The following is an 18,138-nucleotide window of genomic DNA, read 5'->3' as shown; positions in this document are numbered from 1 at the left end:
AAGTGAAGTGTTTTAGATATCTGGGAGTGGATCTGGCAGCAGATGGAACCATGGAAGTGGAAGTGGATCATAGGGTGGGGGAGGGGGTGAAAATCCTGGGAGCCTTGAAGAATGTGTGGAAGTCGAGAACATTATCTCGGAAAGCAAAAATGGGTATGTTTGAAGGAATAGTGGTTCCAACAATGTTTTATGGTTGCGAGGCGTGGGCTATGGATAGAGTTGTGCGCAGGAGGATGGATGTGCTGGAAATGAGATGTTTGAGGACAATGTGTGGTGTGAGGTGGTTTGATCGAGTAAGTAACGTAAGGGTAAGAGAGATGTGTGGAAATAAAAAGAGCGTGGTTGAGAGAGCAGAAGAGGGTGTTTTGAAATGGTTTGGGCACATGGAGAGAATGAGTGAGGAAAGATTGACCAAGAGGATATATGTGTCGGAGGTGGAGGGAACGAGGAGAAGTGGGAGACCAAATTGGAGGTGGAAAGATGGAGTGAAAAAGATTTTGTGTGATCGGGGCCTGAACATGCAGGAGGGTGAAAGGAGGGCAAGGAATAGAGTGAATTGGAGCGATGTGGTATACCGGGGTTGACGTGCTGTCAGTGGATTGAATCAGGGCATGTGAAGCGTCTGGGGTAAACCATGGAAAGCTGTGTAGGTATGTATATTTGCGTGTGTGGACATATGTATATATATGTGTATGAGGGTGGGTTGGGCCATTTCTTTCGTCTGTTTCCTTGCGCTACCTCGCAAACGCGGGAGACAGCAGCAAAAAAAAAAAAAAAAAAAAAAAAAAAAAAAAAAAAAAATCATCCCTGGGGATAGGGGTGAAAGAATACTTCCCATGCATTCCTCACGTGTCGTAGAAGGCGACTAGAGGGGAATGGGAGCGGGGGGCCAGAAATCCTCCCCTCCTTCTATTTTAACTTCCTAAAAATGGGAAACAGAAGGAGTCATGCGGGGAGTGCTCATCCTCCTCGTAGACTCAGATTGGGGTGTCTGTGTGTGGATGTAACCAAGATGTGAAAAAAGGAGAGATAGGTAGTATGTTTGAGGAAAGGAACCTGGATGTTTTGGCTCTGAGTGAAACAAAGCTCAAGGGTAAAGGGGAAGAGTGGTTTGGGAATGTCTTGGGAGTACAGTCAGGGGTTAGTGAGAGGACAAGAGCAAGGGAAGGAGTAGCAGTACTCCTGAAACAGGAGTTGTGGGAGTATGTGATAGAATGTAAGAAAGTAAATTCTCGATTAATATGGGTAAAACTGAAAGTTGATGGAGAGAGATGGGTGATTATTGGTGCATATGCACCTGGGCATGAGAAGAAAGATCATGAGAGGCAAGTGTTTTGGGAGCAGCTGAATGAGTGTGTTAGTGATTTTGATGCACAAGACCGGGTTATAGTGATGGGTGATTTGAATGCAAAGGTGAGTAATGTGGCAGTTGAGGGAATAATTGGTATACATGGGGTGTTCAGTGTTGTAAATGGAAATGGTGAAGAGCTTGTAGATTTATGTGCTGAAAAAGGACTGGTGATTGGGAATACCTGGTTTAAAAAGCGAGATATCCATAAGTATACGTATGTAAGTAGGAGAGATGGCCAGAGAGCGTTGTTGGATCACGTGTTAATTGACAGGCGTGCGAAAGAGAGACTTTTGGATGTTAATGTGCTGAGAGGTGCAACTGGAGGGATATCTGATCATTATCTTGTGGAGGCTAAGGTGAAGATTTGTATGGGTTTTCAGAAAAGAAGAGTGAATGTTGGGGTGAAGAGGGTGGTGAGAGTAAGTGAGCTTGGGAAGGAGACTTGTGCGAGGAAGTACCAGGAGAGACTGAGTACAGAATGGAAAAAGGTGAGAACAATGGAAGTAAGGGGAGTGGGGGAGGAATGGGATGTATTCAGGGAATCAGTGATGGAGTGCGCAAAAGATGCTTGTGGCATGAGAAGCGTGGGAGGTGGGTTGATTAGAAAGGGTAGTGAGTGGTGGGATGAAGAAGTAAGATTATTAGGGAAAGAGAAGAGAGGCATTTGGACAATTTTTGCAGGGAAAAAATGCAACTGAGTGGGAGATGTATAAAAGAAAGAGACAGGAGGTCAAGAGAAAGGTGCAAGAGGTGAAAAAGAGGGCAAATGAGAGTTGGGGTGAGAGAGTATCATTAAATTTTAGGGAGAATAAAAAGATGTTCTGGAAGGAGGTAAATAAAGTGCGTAAGTCAAGGGAGCAAATGGGAACTTCAGTGAAGGGCGCTAATGGGGAGGTGATAACAAGTAGTGGTGACGTGAGAAAGGAGATGGAGTGAGTATTTTGAAGGTTTGTTGAATGTGTTTGATGATAGAGTGGCAGATATAGGGTGTTTTGGTCGAGGTGGTATGCAAAGTGAGAGGGTTAGGGAAAATGATTTGGTAAACAGAGAAGAGGTAGGAAAAGCTTTGCAGAAGATGAAAGACGGCAAGGCAGCAGGTTTGGATGGTATTGCAGTGGAATCTATTAAAAAAGGGGGTGACTGTATTGTTGACTGGTTGGTAAGGTTATTTAATGTATGTATGATTCATCGTGAGGTGCCTGAGGATTGGCGGAATGCATGCATAGTGCCATTGTACAAAGGCAAAGGGGATAAGAGTGAGTGCTCAAATTACAGAGGTATAAGTTTGTTGAGTATTCCTGGTAAATTATATGGGAGGGTATTGATTGAGAGGGTGAAGGCATGTACAGAGCATCAGATTGGGGAAGAGCAGTGTGGTTTCAGAAGTGGTAGAGGATGTGTGGATCAGGTGTTTGCTTGAAGAATGTAAGTGAGAAATACTTAGAAAAGCAAATGGATTTGTATGTAGCATTTATGGATCTGGAGAAGGCATATGATAGAGTTGATAGAGATGCTCTGTGGAAGGTACTAAGAATATATGGTGTGGGAGGCAAGTTGTTAGAAGCAGTGAAAAGTTTATATATATATATATATATATATATATATATATATATATATATATATATATATATATATATATATATATATATAATAAATAGATACTTGTATACAAAAGTAGAAAAAGTATTGAAATGTTTAATCTCTCCCTCTGAATAGGTTTTGGCAGGATGTTGTACAATGCTTGTTGGATAAATGTATCATGATATCTGTACACATCTTGGTGATTTAAATAGTACGAAAAAAAAGGATATGTCCATGTAGGGGCATTTATGTGCATATATGTGTATGTGAGTGGATGGGCCATTCTTCATCTGTTTCCTGGCGCTACCTCAACGATGCAGGAAACAGAGATAAGTATAAATAAATAGATACTTGTATACAAAAGTAGAAAAGGTATTGGAATGTTTCATCTCTCCCTCTGAATAGGTTTTGGTAGGATGTTGTACAATGCTTGTTTGGTAAATGTATCATGATATCTGTAAACATCTTGGTGATTTCAAAGAATTATGTTATAAATTGAGGCCAGTATATTTGCCTAAGACTTGCCAGGTAAAATAAGCAGAGGGAGATCAATGTATTAGGAGTAAGTTTGTCATATTTATGTTCAAAGAGCACATGTTTATTTCTGTTGATGTATATATACTTCTGTAACTTTTATACCACTGTGTTTAACCAGCGATGGATGGAGAGAGAAGTATATATATATATATCAAGCAGGTGTCAGCTGTCAGTTGATGTTTGCCAGATGGTAAGGGAATCTGTGTTTAGCCCAAAGCTCTCTGTTAACAAAAGCTGTTATATCAGAGTTCTGTCTTAATGGGTCTATGGGGATAAAAGTGATTGAAAACTTCCGTAGAGATGCACACATGAAATATGGAGCCAGAATTCCTTCTCCCTCACCCCACCAAAAGTGCACTTCCCTGACAAACAAGTCAACCTCCCTCACTTACACTTTGGACCCATCAATACAACTCTATAAAACACCTTTTCAACAAGACCCTTCATGCCCACAATGCAACTACCATAGACATAAAGCACTCACTCTTCAACTGCCTTGCACTTTCTGCATACGGACGCACACAACACAAAACTTTGTTCTATGGTACTGACCGGTGGATGTGACCAGCTTCCTGAGCACTGCAGGAGTCTTATAAAAGATTGATGAAACTCCTGGACCAGGCAAGTGAGTGTGTGTGTGTGTGTGTGTGTGTGTGTGTCTGGTGGGTTGCAGGCGTAGGTGAGGCCTTCCTTACCTCAGGACCTGAGCGGTAGGTATCCAATGGGTCATCAAAGGTGTGTGCCATCTTGACATTGGTCGCATGGCTATTGTTGTTGCCAAGCCGCAGCAGGTCTGGCGACCTCCTTCCGCTGCTCCCGCTTCCTCCTCCATCAGAACGGTTACCTCTTCCATCGCGTGAGTCCTCATGCAGCCACAGGAGGCGGTGGCCAGCGGATTCCTGGGTACCTGGGCGGGAGCATGGCGCACCCACTCCGACCTGGGATGTAGCACCCGACACCACCTCCTCTGGAAGTTGACACAAAGCATCAGGGAAGGAGCCTCTTACAAAGTAATATGCTTAATGTTGTGGATTTTGTAATGATAGATTTTTAAATCAGTATATTAATCTATACAAAACTACCCCAAGAACTCCCTCAAGGAAAGTCCTCTTGTTACCCAGGACTTTCCCCAAAGGGAGCACTACTTCAGAAGCAAGGAAAAATGGACTCCTTTGAAATGAAAAGCTCTCTGACGAGACTGTGCCCCTCATGATACAACCACGCCAAGGGTGACTTTTAGTCCACGGTGTAATCTCATGCAGACAGAGTCTGATCAAACTATATCAATACATATTACTATCGAAACGAGGTTAAGAAGGACTCGCCGCTTGTAGCAGAGAATCTCTGGGCTCACCTGAGTCTTCACTATTAGAGAGATTTACATTAAATCTGCCAAATTCCTGCGTGGGTTTACTAATAATGATACGATTTCCTGCGTTTATTAAACAAACTAATACTATTCCCACAGTAGCACACTTAAGATGTTGATATATCCACGAACATTTCACTCTCACGGCCAAACACACTTTGGATAAAGGTGATTGATAACTTCTTGGTGTACCTTGTTAGAATTCGGTGAATATCGACTCGATAGCCACCGCCTCCTAGATGCTGCTAAACCGGTGCTGGGACTGACTGATCCACCACCATTCAAATTTTCGATTACATAATGCAGATTTCTCATCATGCTATATGTTCATGTTACACCACCGAAGACAGCTGGGACTCACAATGAATATGCTTACGAGAGAAAGGTCACTGAACAGATACATAATCCTCTAAATTCCCCTCGTTGCTTGTCTTCACTAGATCTCTCCCACCATGGAAGCCAGCCTTAAAGATTCCCACAAAACAGCCAACATCGTAAGTTTATACCTCCAGCTGTTATCCTAGTCAACTTTCTTGTTTATGCATACGATACACTCTTTCCTAGCAACTTAAGTCATAAATCTGTTTAAAGTACAGCAGTAATTCCTGAAAGTTCGGGAATGAAATACCATGTGTATGCAATCATTTTACTTCTCACCATAAGAGTAAAGCTACCGACCACGGAGACACGCTTTATTTTCTGAAATACCACATACCTGCCATATTGAAATATCATTCGACTCTACCCTATTACATTATCATAATTAATCCATTGCATCTTTCTAAAGGTTCCAGCAGCCTGAGGTTATGCTGCTTCCAGTAGCAGAGAAATGTGGGCTCCTTTGGAATACAAAGTTCTTTCCATACAAAATACTCTCACTGATACAGGCCTTTCTTCACCTGTTTCCAGGCGCTACCTCGCTGACGTAGGTGACGGCAATCGGGTGAGGGGAGAAGAAAAGAATGTAGATTATCTTTTTTTTCCTTTCCATCTATGCATATGTGTTATTTCCTGTGGGGCGGGGTGGCATTATACAACAGTTTGAGACTCAGAGTGAACGAATATGGCCTTTTTGTGTTTTCCTGGCGCTACCTCGCTGAAGCTGGGGATAGAGATGCTGTTTTCTGTGTGGCGGGGTAGCGCCAGAATGGATAAAGTATGAATATATTCATGTGCACACATCCATATGTCTGTGTATGTGTATTTACATCTATGTATATATGTATCTACTGATATGTATATGGGCGCGGGAAACGGCGGTCAAGTATAATTAATGGATGAATGAATAACTAAATGAATACATATATATATATATATATATATATATATATATATATATATATATATATATATATATATATATATATATATATATATACGTGAAACCCTGTATAAAATCCTAGGAAGCCTTCTCAAAGGTAATAGGAGCCACATACCGAAGAATTGCTAACTGGTATCAAACAAGGGCAATACAAATGAACGTACAAAAATAGTCTGTACGCAGAAAACTACATAATAACAATGATGGGAAACCGAACAATAGAAATACAGAGAAGTGATTTCAAAAGAGTAGATGAAACATACTATAGGAAAATCAAAAATGGTCTACGAGAACACAAAAACAACAAAGAAAGAACAGGAAAAAAATAATGAGTGTCAATTCAGAAAGCAATATCAATAGTACAATATAGCGTTAAGAGATTGTTGGACAACAAAAACAACTTATGTAATACATATTTAAACACAGATCCGGATATGATTTTGATAAATAGTCACAGTAATACTTCATTAGATAAAATTAAGATTTTCTATTACAACGTATACCAAAGAAACAAATCAGAAGAAAAACAAATTATGGAGTAGCTACTACAATAAAGAAAAACATTAAATACAAATCATAAATGATTTTGAACATGAAATAACTTGGAGTTCACATAAACACAAGAGCCAGTGATATAATGATATCAACAATTCATCTTCCTTTCAGAAGACTTTTTTTTCTACCGACACGAGACCTATTGAAAATAGTAAACTCAAATTACCCAGCATACACAATAAGAGACTTTAGTGCAAAACATCAAATATATGGAAATAATACCAATAATAACATCGAGGAAGCTTTAAGCACTATGATGGGTACAGGTAAACTAACTGGACCAAACTTTGAAACATTCATGTGTCATCAATCATGGACATAACCACACTTTATATTTTGAAAGAAAAAATACATTCTTAAACTACAGTAGGCAACCAGTACCTCTTACAACCAGTGATCATATCTCAATGATATATAAAGTATCAACAGGACCACTCTAACTTCCAACAAAAACATGAGTAAAGCTAATTGGGTAGCATACAAAGAACTTAAAATAATGAAATTCCAAACCTTGAAAAAAAATAAGATAGAGAAATAGATAAACTTCACAAAGCTATAAAACAGCAATAAATAATACAATACCTATTACCAGCGACAGAACTTTACCACACAATAAAGTGAACGAAAAATTAAGAAATATTCAATCACAAAATGAACAAATCAAACAATACATATAACATCCAGGAGCAAATGCCATCTTAATGCATAATATAAGGCACTCACAGCAAGAAATGAAAGAACACATATATAAATAAAGAAAAATGGAATAAACTAATAAATAACATAGATACTGAACAAGACCCCCCAAAAATAACTTTTGGAAAGCCATACACAACATGAAGGGAATAGACAATATTAACGTACAATATATCAAAGGCCACAACGGGACAAAACTTTATGAAGATGAAGAGAAATAGCATTTCGCAGAGAATGGTCAAAAATCTTCAAAATATCGGAAGAGGAAAACAAGAGTTTCAATGTTCATGAGAACGAAATTAGAGAATGGTTAAACGTTTACCCGACTAGACTGCACAATACCTAAGGAAATAATAAACATGAATTCAATACAAGAACTATGAAAAATAACAAGGTGACCTACTAATGGTTACGTAGATTTAAAGAAACAGCACCAGGATTCAGTGGAATAACGAGAAACATGCAATTCAACCTTCCCAAAAATGCTATCAGAACATTAACAGAAATATACAATGCTTGCTTACTATCAGGATATTTTTCATACACATTAAAGAAAGCTAAAGTAATAATCTTCATACCAAAAGAAGGAAAAATACCCAAAAAAACTATCATAAATTACGTACCCATCTTATTAGAAATACCCGGAAAATCACTAGATAAAAATAATAAGCAATCGACGGTTAATACACATAAAAGACGAAAATTCACTAAATTCAAGAGAGCATGGATTTAGAAAAACAAGAGGAACTCAGACTGTTATAGAGATAATAGCCATAGAAAAAGATAAAAACAATCAAGTAAACATGGTATCTAAATATGTCTCCAAAGCATTTGATAAAAGTATGGCACAGATGACTCAAAATACAAAATACTACAACTAGGACCTCCAAAAACCATACGAACACCTACTCTGTGACTACCTGGAAGATAGAGAAGTATACCTACAAATAAATAATTATATAGGAAACCCTATACAACTACAAAATCGAGTCCCACAAGGCGGACGCCTCTCACCAACTTTATATACATCAGATATACCTCTACCCACACAGTCTAGTGAGTACATTATGTACGCTGATGATATAACACAATACCATATCCACGAAAATCAAAAGCAATAATGGCAAAAATTACAGCTAATGCAACAGAAAATATCAGTGAATTTGAATACAAATGGAAAATCAAAAAATTTAACAAATTCAAAATAACACCAATTGCAGAATTCCAAAATGACCCAGTAATAGTCCAAGAAGACATGTATCCATGTAGTAGAGTGGGTACTACATTACTGGGATTAAAAATTCAAGGCAGAGGCATAACCAACTTCATAACAGAAAAAAAAAAATAGGAAGAACAAAAGGGATACTAGCTAAATTACAGAGGTTTAGAAATATCAACTCAAAAATAAAAGATATAAAAACTATACACAACACTGATAAGATCAGTAATAGAACCTTTACATACAATAAACTTAACAAATATGAGGAAATCACAAAGAGTAAAAATGAAGCTCAGAAATTTATATTTAACATGAGATATCCAGAAATAATCAGAAGTGAAGAACTACATCAAAGAGGAAATTTACTATCAATAAATATATTACCTCACGAAGAACAAAATACAGAAACATATCGAAAATGGATAGTAGAAAGAGAAGATAATCTATAAAAAAGCCATTACTGGTTCCCAAGTAGCAGGGAAATAACAAAATCAAGTGACCCGACACCGAAATGTATGTAAAAGATGGGATAAGCAACCACAACCACAAGGACCTGGTAAGCTCCCCAAATAACATCTGAACAAATCAACGTTATACAACAAACAAACAAATTAGATTATAATAACAAAAGATGGGGGTAAGCAACCACTAACACGTCAAGGACCTATGTGTGCACATATGACAGTTCACACTTATTCCTATGAATGCACATACACTCTTGCCACCTACAGGTCAACATGTCGACCTGACCTCCTCTCTCTCTCTCTCTCTCTCTCTCTCTCTCTCTCTCTCTCTCTCTCTCTCTCTCTCTCTCGCCAGCTTGATACTTGGATTGCGCCTCATGGGACCTACCATCTTTACACAAGAAAATGTCCCTGGAATGAATTTGAATGTGAAGGAGACATACAAATTAGAAACCTTTACCAGTGAACTCTTTCACCAACACACACACGTACTCAACAGCAGCAGATGTTGTAGTCTAAACTTCGATGGGGTTTGGGTAAGATTTTACATAGTGTGGTTCCTCCTCCTCTACCGTGTCTGTCCCTTACAAATAATTTGTTGTCTGGTAGATTGTACTCGCTAATCATATCGTTGTTTTTTGTGTTCAGAAATGTTTCTGTCAAACCAATGATATCAACGTGTTCACTGATAACCAAACAATTCAATTCGGCTATTTTGTTTCCGATGGATCTTACATTCATGTAAAGTCCATTTAATTTCTTCGAGTGATTTCTGTAGGAGAATGGTGGTATGATTCGATCACCGGGTGTGTTCAGATTGGTACAGAATCTTCCACACTTTACATAAACGTCGTCTACAGACGACCTAATCAGCAAGCAGATATTGACCCTGTCATGTACGATAGTTCACAACGAGCGATACAGGATACAGACGCGATCATACTTAGGAGATTTCAATCTTCCAGAAATCAACTGGCAAACCATCTCAGGTGAATCTGCTAAACTTTGTCGAAGACATTTGCTCCACCAAACTGTCACTGAGCAGACGAGGGAAACTAATCTTGATTTGGTTCTTGCATCCCAAGAGTTCTTACGAAACTAATACCCGTGTTGGAGAACATCTAGGCACTTGTAACCATAACATGGTTAGCTTCGACGTAAATACCAGAAGAGTCTCCCCTAAAACCAGTACTATTATCCCTAACATTATAAGCGCGACGCATGAGAGTTTCACACTTGTTGGTTCATGCCCAGAGGAATTATGGACCTATTTCAAACGTCAGTTTATGCACCATCAAGTCACATTCATTCCCATGCACAATAGAAATAATAAAATCAACAAGCCTGAATGGTACTCCCAAGATATTACAAGAGATGTACGGCGCAGAAATATCTTCTATAAGCTTAAGGAATCGGACAATGACCCAAATACTGCAAAGCAATATGACGCAATCAGAAGACAAGTGAAAGTTCTTATCAAAACCGCCAAAAGAGAATATGAAGTGAGTACTGTAAAAGACAGTAAGAGAGATCCTAAAAGATTTTATATATAACAATGATAAATATATGAGTGGAACAAGACCCCTAGTAAACAAGAAGGGGCACCCAGAGTGGACCGATAAAAGCATAGCAACAATCCTGAAAAAGTTTTCAGCTCTGTTTTTACGCAAAGACACGAATTTTGAGACAGTGATTAAACAGCACTCACACGTTAAAGAAGCACTGATACGAACAGATGAGGTGAAGACTAATAAAAGTCCAGGTCCTGATTGTTTCTATTCACGAGTTATCAGAAACGTCAAGCACGAAATTGCTGAACCGTTAACACAGATTTTCAATAAATCGCCCCAGGAAGGAATAGTCCCACAGGACTGGAGACTGGTAGACGTCACTCATATATACAAAAAGGGAAGCCGAGAACTGCCAGGTAATTACCGTCCTATTAGCCTCACATCAATTATATATAAACTTCTGGAGTTTATCATTAAAGATAAAATCGTAGCCTATCTGGAACAACACAGCTTAGTTAATAATATACATGGTTTTTAAAAGACGCAGATCTTGCCTCACGTACAAACTTCCTTGAATTTGACCTACACTATTCAACACAAAAACAATAGATCTAATATTTCTGTAATTCCAGAAAGCATTCGAAAAGGTTCCCCACGTTAAATTGATTGACAAATTGCGGGCGTGGAGAATACTGGCTGCATAGGATATTGGACAGAAGACTGGTTACGTGATAGGAAGCAGATAGTCGTAATGAATGGTGAATCATCACCGTGGTCACCCGTTACAAGTGGAGTCCCCCAGGATCCGTACTTGGGCCCATACTTTTCATAATTCATATTAACGATATTGACGTACGACTAAATAACCTAGTATTTACACTTGCAGATGACACAAAGATCGACAGTGCCATATAACTGAAGATAGGTAAAGATTCTAAAGGGATCTAGATAAAATGGTTGAAAAGTCTAATGAATGGCAAATGTCATTTGATGTTAATTAATGTCAGCTGTCACAGGTAGGAAACCTAACCAATAAATTTGATTTCTTTTTATGACTTGATGGGCCACAAGATAAAGGACACCTGTCTCCAGTAACTTCAAATTCTACCAGCACTCCAATGAAGCTACCAAGTAAACAAATAGGATGTTAGGATATATAAACAGAAACTTTACGAAAAAAAAAAAAAAAGGATAAGATATAACCACTGTACCTAAGTCTAGTTAGACCAAACCTTGAATATGCAGTGCAGTTTTGGGTTACCCCACTTAAGTAAGGACGTTCTTAATTTGGAAGCAGTGCAGCGAAAAGCAACTACAATGATTCCCTCCTTGCGTAACAAACCATAAGTGGAAAGACTGCGAGAATCTAACTTGTTCTTCCTGATCTACAGGCGCCTCCAGGGTAAATTAAAACAATGTTTCAAAATACTTAAAGGATTCAACAACGTTGATATTGAACATTTCTTTACAGTAGCGCCAGCATTACCGACGAGAGGAAATGGATTAAAACTTAGAGGTCACAGAATTAATCTGGACTGTTCAAAATACAGTTTTACCAACGACATTATTGATGTATGGAATAAGCTCCTAGAAAATGTTGTTCAGAGCAACACCCTTAACATCTTCAAAATTAGGTTTGATCATCTCTTGTCACTCTCTGGTATTGGATAATTCAGTTTAATCAGTCATCATGACACAGCGGTATATCATGCTACCTTCCTAACTACTTATCTCTCCCTGGCCATGGTATAGTATCATTCTAACGCTGATTATCCCATCTCACCTGTTTTGAGAGAGTAATCAAGAATTAGTGTATCATTCTTTCAACAACAGAAATAATATAGGCATGGTAAGTCGAGAGGCTGGAGCTGTTTCATCCTTAGTATTGTCTTTATAACAAAAAGTGAAGGGATGCATGGCGTTCGTGATGGGATGTATGGCATGTTCATTCATTCTACCTTATGACTTTCCTGTAAGGTATTTCTTTTTAAATGTTTCCCTCTCGGCGTGAGCCGGAGGGAGTGGAGGGTGGGGAGAGAGCCTTTACTTTGCTATCCTTTTCTTCTACTGATTACAAGGGAGCAATTTCTTTCTTTTTTTCTTCTTTGAGTTAAGGCCCGACCACCTAGCTTGGACCTTGTGTCTGTGTATCTATGTAATTCTATGTAACCACACGTAACGCTGGTTAACATGACAGTCGCGAAAAAAAAATCAAACATGGAAATTTGAACGATCTTCGTATTGCTCTTGGCAAGCAAACTTGAGATGAAATGGTACGTGAAAACTACATGAACATAACATGGAAAAGCTTCAGTAAAACCTTCAAAGCAGTAGAGGGAACCTATGTGCCACTGTGTAGCAGCAATACTATTTCTAAAACGAAGCCAGGGTGGTGGAATGATCAAATAAAAAAGAGTCTGTTGTCTAAAAAAGTAGCCCAATAGAAACTTAAAGAGACAAATAAGCAACACGATTGAGTAAGTTATGTAAATTTGTGAAAACAGCAAAATAAACCCCAAGGAGTTTTATAGTTATGATTGAAGCAAGAGAACCATTACCCAGCCAACTGGTCCATTAACTGCGCAAATCGATTATTTCCTTCAAGACAACAAAGCCATGATAAAAATCTTATATGATTTTTAGCTCCTGTATTTATGATCGAAGATACAAACCATGTCCCGAATCCATTTTACTGGAGAACTTTCACCAATAAACTAACGTAAAACCTGAAGACATACACAGCAAGCCTTGATAAGTTTTATGCGGGGACGATGAAGGAGGCAAAAAATGAGATAAGATAAGCCTCTGACTGTCCTTTTCAATAAGTCACTTGCTGCAGGAAAAGTTCCAAATGAATGAAAATTTGCCAACGTAATACTGGTATTAAAAAAAAAAAAAAAAAAAAAAAAATGGTAACGTCACTGCCCGGAAATTATTGTCCAATCAGCTTAACGTCTGTGGTTGGAAAACTTATCGAAACCATCATTCAAAGTGGACTTGTAAACCATTTAGAGGACCATCACTTAATAAACAATTCTCAGCATAGTTTTTAACGAAATCGCTTGTCTGACAAATCTGCTTTATTTCTGATATAATCAACTTGTATGAATAAGTAGTTGATGTCATCTATCTACATTTTCATAAAGCAGTTGAAAAGGATCCGTATCAAAAGTTACTAAGAAAATCTTAGTCACAAGATATTGATGGGGTTGTACTTCGGTGGATAGAAATTTGTTTGACTGACCGTAAACAGTGAGTTGTGATTAATGGTCAAACCTCAGAATGGTTAGACGTAATAAGTGGAGTGCTACAAGGATCAGTCTTGGGAGTGGTTCTCTTTTTCAAATACATATCAAACACATTGATAATGGGCTGCATTGCAAAATATAAAAATTCAGTGCTGATACAAAGCTGGGAAATAAATCTACAGATGAACTTGAACATCTACAGCTTCAAACTGACATAGACAAACTAATGGACTGAGCTCATGGCAAATGAATTTTAGTATCAATAAGTGCTAAGTTTTACATATCGGTGGCAAAAACGAAATGGCAAAGTACAGTTTGAATTCTGTTGAAATGCAAAAGGTGAACGAGGAAAAAGATTTGGGTGTAATAATCTCTGGCGATCTAACACCAAGCAAGCAGTGCATAGGAACACTGACTCACTTCATCTCCTTCTCACATCACCACTACTTGTTATCACCTCCCCATTAGCCCCCTTCACTGAAGTTCCCATTTGTTCCCTCGTCTTATATATATATATATATATATATATATATATATATATATATATATATATATTATACTTTGTCGCTGTCTCCCGCGTTTGCGAGGTAGCGCAAGGAAACAGACGAAAGAAATGGCCCACCCCCCCCCCCCATACACATGTATATACATACGTCCACACACGCAAATATACATACCTACACAGTTTTCCATGGTTTACCCCAGACGCTTCACATGCCTTGATTCAATCCACTGACAGCACGTCAACCCCGGTATACCACATCGCTCTAATTCACTCTATTCCTTGCCCTCCTTTCACCCTCCTGCATGTTCAGGCCCCGATCACACAAAATCTTTTTCACTCCATCTTTCCACCTCCAATTTGGTCTCCCTCTTCTCCTTGCTCCCTCCACCTCCGACACATATATCCTCTTGGTCAATCTTTCCTCACTCATCCTCTCCATGTGCCCAAACCACTTCAAAACACCCTCTTCTGCTCTCTCAACCACGCTCTTTTTATTTCCACACATCTCTCTTACCCTTACGTTACTCACTCGATCAAACCACCTCACACCACACATTGTCCTCAAACATCTCATTTCCAGCACATCCATCCTCCTGCGCACAACTCTATCCATAGACCACGCCTCGCAACCATACAACATTGTTGGAACCACTATTCCTTCAAACATACCCATTTTTGCTTTCCGAGATAATGTTCTCGACTTCCACACATTCTTCAAGGCCCCCAGAATTTTCGCCCCCTCCCCCACCCTATGATCCACTTCCGCTTCCATGGTTCCATCCGCTGCCAGATCCACTCCCAGATATCTAAAACACTTCACTTCCTCCAGTTTTTCTCCATTCAAACTCACCTCCCAATTGACTTGACCCTCAACCCTACTGTACCTAATAACCTTGCTCTTATTCACATTTACTCTTAACTTTCTTCTTCCACACACATATATATATATATATATATATATTTATTCATTTTGCTTTGTCGCTGTCTCCCGCGTTTGCGAGGTCGCGCAAGGAAACAGACGAAAGAAATGGCCTAACCCACCCCCATACACATGTATATACATACACGTCCACACACGCAAATATACATACCCATACATCTCAATGTACACACATATATATATACACACACAGACACATATATACACATGCACACAATTCACACTGTCTGCTTTTATTCATTCCCATCGCCACACATGGAATAACATCCCCCTCTCCCCTCATGTGTGCGAGGTAGCGCTAAGAAAATACAACAAAGGCCCCATTCGTTCACACTCAGTCTCTAGCTGTCATGCAATAATGCCCGAAACCACAGCTCCCTTTCCACATCCAGGCCCCACACAACTTTCCATGGTTTACCTCAGACGCTTCACATGCCCCGATTCAATCCATTGACAGCACGTCGACCCCGGTATACCACATCGATCCAATTCACTCTATTCCTTGCACGCCTTTCACCCTCCTGCATGTTCAGGCCCCGATCACTCAAAATCTTTTTCACTCCATCTTTCCACCTCCAATTTGGTCTCCCACTTCTCCTCGTTCCCTCCACCTCCGACGCATATGTCCTCTTGGTCAATCTATCCTCGCTCATTCTCTCCATGGGCCCAAACCATTTCAAAACACCCTCTTCTGCTCTCTCAACCACGCTCTTTTTATTTCCACACATCTCTCTTACCCTTACATTACTTACTCGATCAAACCACCTCACACCACACATTGTCCTCAAACATCTCATTTCCAGCACATCCATCCTCCTGCGCACAACTCTATCCATAGCCCACGCCTCGCAACCATACAACATTGTTGGAACCACTATTCCTTCAAACATACCCATTTTTGCTTTCCGAGATAATGTTCTCGACTTCCACACATTCTTCAAGGCTCCCAGGATTTTCGCCCCCTCCCCCATCCTATGATCCACTTCCGCTTCCATGGTTCCATCCGCTGCCAGATCCACTCCTAGCTCCCCTCCCTCATCCTATGATCCACTTCCGCTTCCATGGTTCCATCCGCTGCCAGATCCACTCCTAGATATCTAAAACACTTCACTTCCACCAGTTTTTCTCCATTCAAACTTACCTCCCAATTGACTTGTCCCTCAACCCTACTGTACCTAATAACATTGCTCTTATTCACATTTACTCTCGGATTTCTTCTTTCACACACTTTACCAAACTCAGTCACCAGCTTCTACAGTTTCTCACCCGAATCAGCCACCAGCGCTGTATCATCAGCGAACAACAACTGACTCACTTCCCAAGCCCTCTCATCCACAAGACTGCATACTTGCTCCTCTTTCCAAAACTCTTGCATTCACCTCCCTAATAACCCCATCCATAAACAAATTAAACAACCATGGAAACATCACGCACCCCTTCCTCAAACCGACATTCACTGAGAACCAATCACTTTCCTCTCTTCCTACACGTACACATGCCTTACATCCTCTATAAAAACTTTTCACTGCTTCTAGCAACTTGTCTCCCACACCATATATTCTTAATACCCTCCACAGAGCATCTCTTCAACTCTATCATATGCCTTCTCCAGATCCATAAATGCTACATACAAATCCATTTGCTTTTCTGAGCATTTCTCACATACATTCTTCAAAGCAAACACCTGATCCATACATCCTCTACCACTTCTGAAACAACACTGCTCTTCCCTAATCTGATGCTCTGTACATGCCTTCACCCTCTCAATCAAAACCCTCCCATATAATTTACCAGGAATACTTAACAAACTTATACTTCTGTAATTTCAGCACTCATCTTTATCCCCTTTACCTTTGTACAATGGCACTATGCATGCATTCCTCCAGTCCTCAGGCACCTCACCATGAGTCATACATACATTAAATATCCTTACCAACCAGTCAACAACACCCCCATTTTTTAATAAATTCCACTGTAATACCATCCAAATCCGCTGTATAATATATATATATATATATATATATATATATATATATATATATATATATATATATATATATATATATATTTTCAATTTTCCAAAAGAAGGAACAGAGAAGGGGGCCAGGTGAGGATATTCCCTCAAAGGCCCAGTCCTCTGTTCTTAACGCTACCTCGCTAACGCGGGAAATGGCGAATAGTACGAAAGAAAGAAAGAATATGAATATATACATACATATATATATATATATATATATATATATATATATATATATATATATATATATATATATATATATATATATATATATATAATACAAAGGAGGGCAACACTTGGAAACTAATATAATGAAAACAGTAATAAATACGTTTGAAGGAACAAGAAACTTACCAGCACTACATTGACACAACGTCACCTGAGTAACCGCCATAAATTTCGAACGCTCAGGTTAGCTAGAAGGTTATGGGAGTTGCGGAGGTAAAAGGAAGTGCCACAGTTTAGGCTGGTGTTGAGAAGCGTAGAGCGGGTGGCGCGCGCTGGGGGCGAGTGCGGGCAACAAGTGTTGGGAAGCAAGTGCGTCTTGTGGAAGACCTGAGGAGAAGGATCAATACCACGGCAGGTGGAGACACGATGGTGGTGTGTGTTGATGAGTGAGGACATGACACTCCACACGTAACCCTACCATGAATGATAAACTGCCAACTTTTTTTCTTCTGATGATGATAAACACACAAGATACGTATCTGCCATGAACCTAAGGAGAATTAAGAATGGGGTCCTGAGTCACCACCATTATACACCCAGCAAGCCTGTAGTCTGTAGGTGTTAGGGTATTCCTCCTGCTAGAGACTTAACTAACT

General features: G+C 39.4%; 1 protein-coding gene across 1 annotated transcript in view; it reads right to left on the bottom strand.

Moving 5' to 3' along the window:
- Nucleotides 1–18,138, bottom strand: part of LOC139754270 (uncharacterized) — a 313,522-nt gene that overhangs the window by 87,045 nt on the left and 208,339 nt on the right. The window contains exon 3 of the mRNA XM_071671642.1: nt 4,165–4,436. Within this exon, the coding sequence (XP_071527743.1) occupies nt 4,165–4,436 (272 nt within the window). The remainder of the gene's footprint in view (nt 1–4,164; nt 4,437–18,138) is intronic.

This window comes from Panulirus ornatus, chromosome 16 (genome assembly GCF_036320965.1).
Source record: "Panulirus ornatus isolate Po-2019 chromosome 16, ASM3632096v1, whole genome shotgun sequence".
NCBI lineage: Eukaryota > Metazoa > Arthropoda > Malacostraca > Decapoda > Palinuridae > Panulirus > Panulirus ornatus.
The sequence above is the reverse complement of the archived record's forward strand: the minus strand, read 5'-3'. Positions and strand labels throughout refer to the sequence as shown.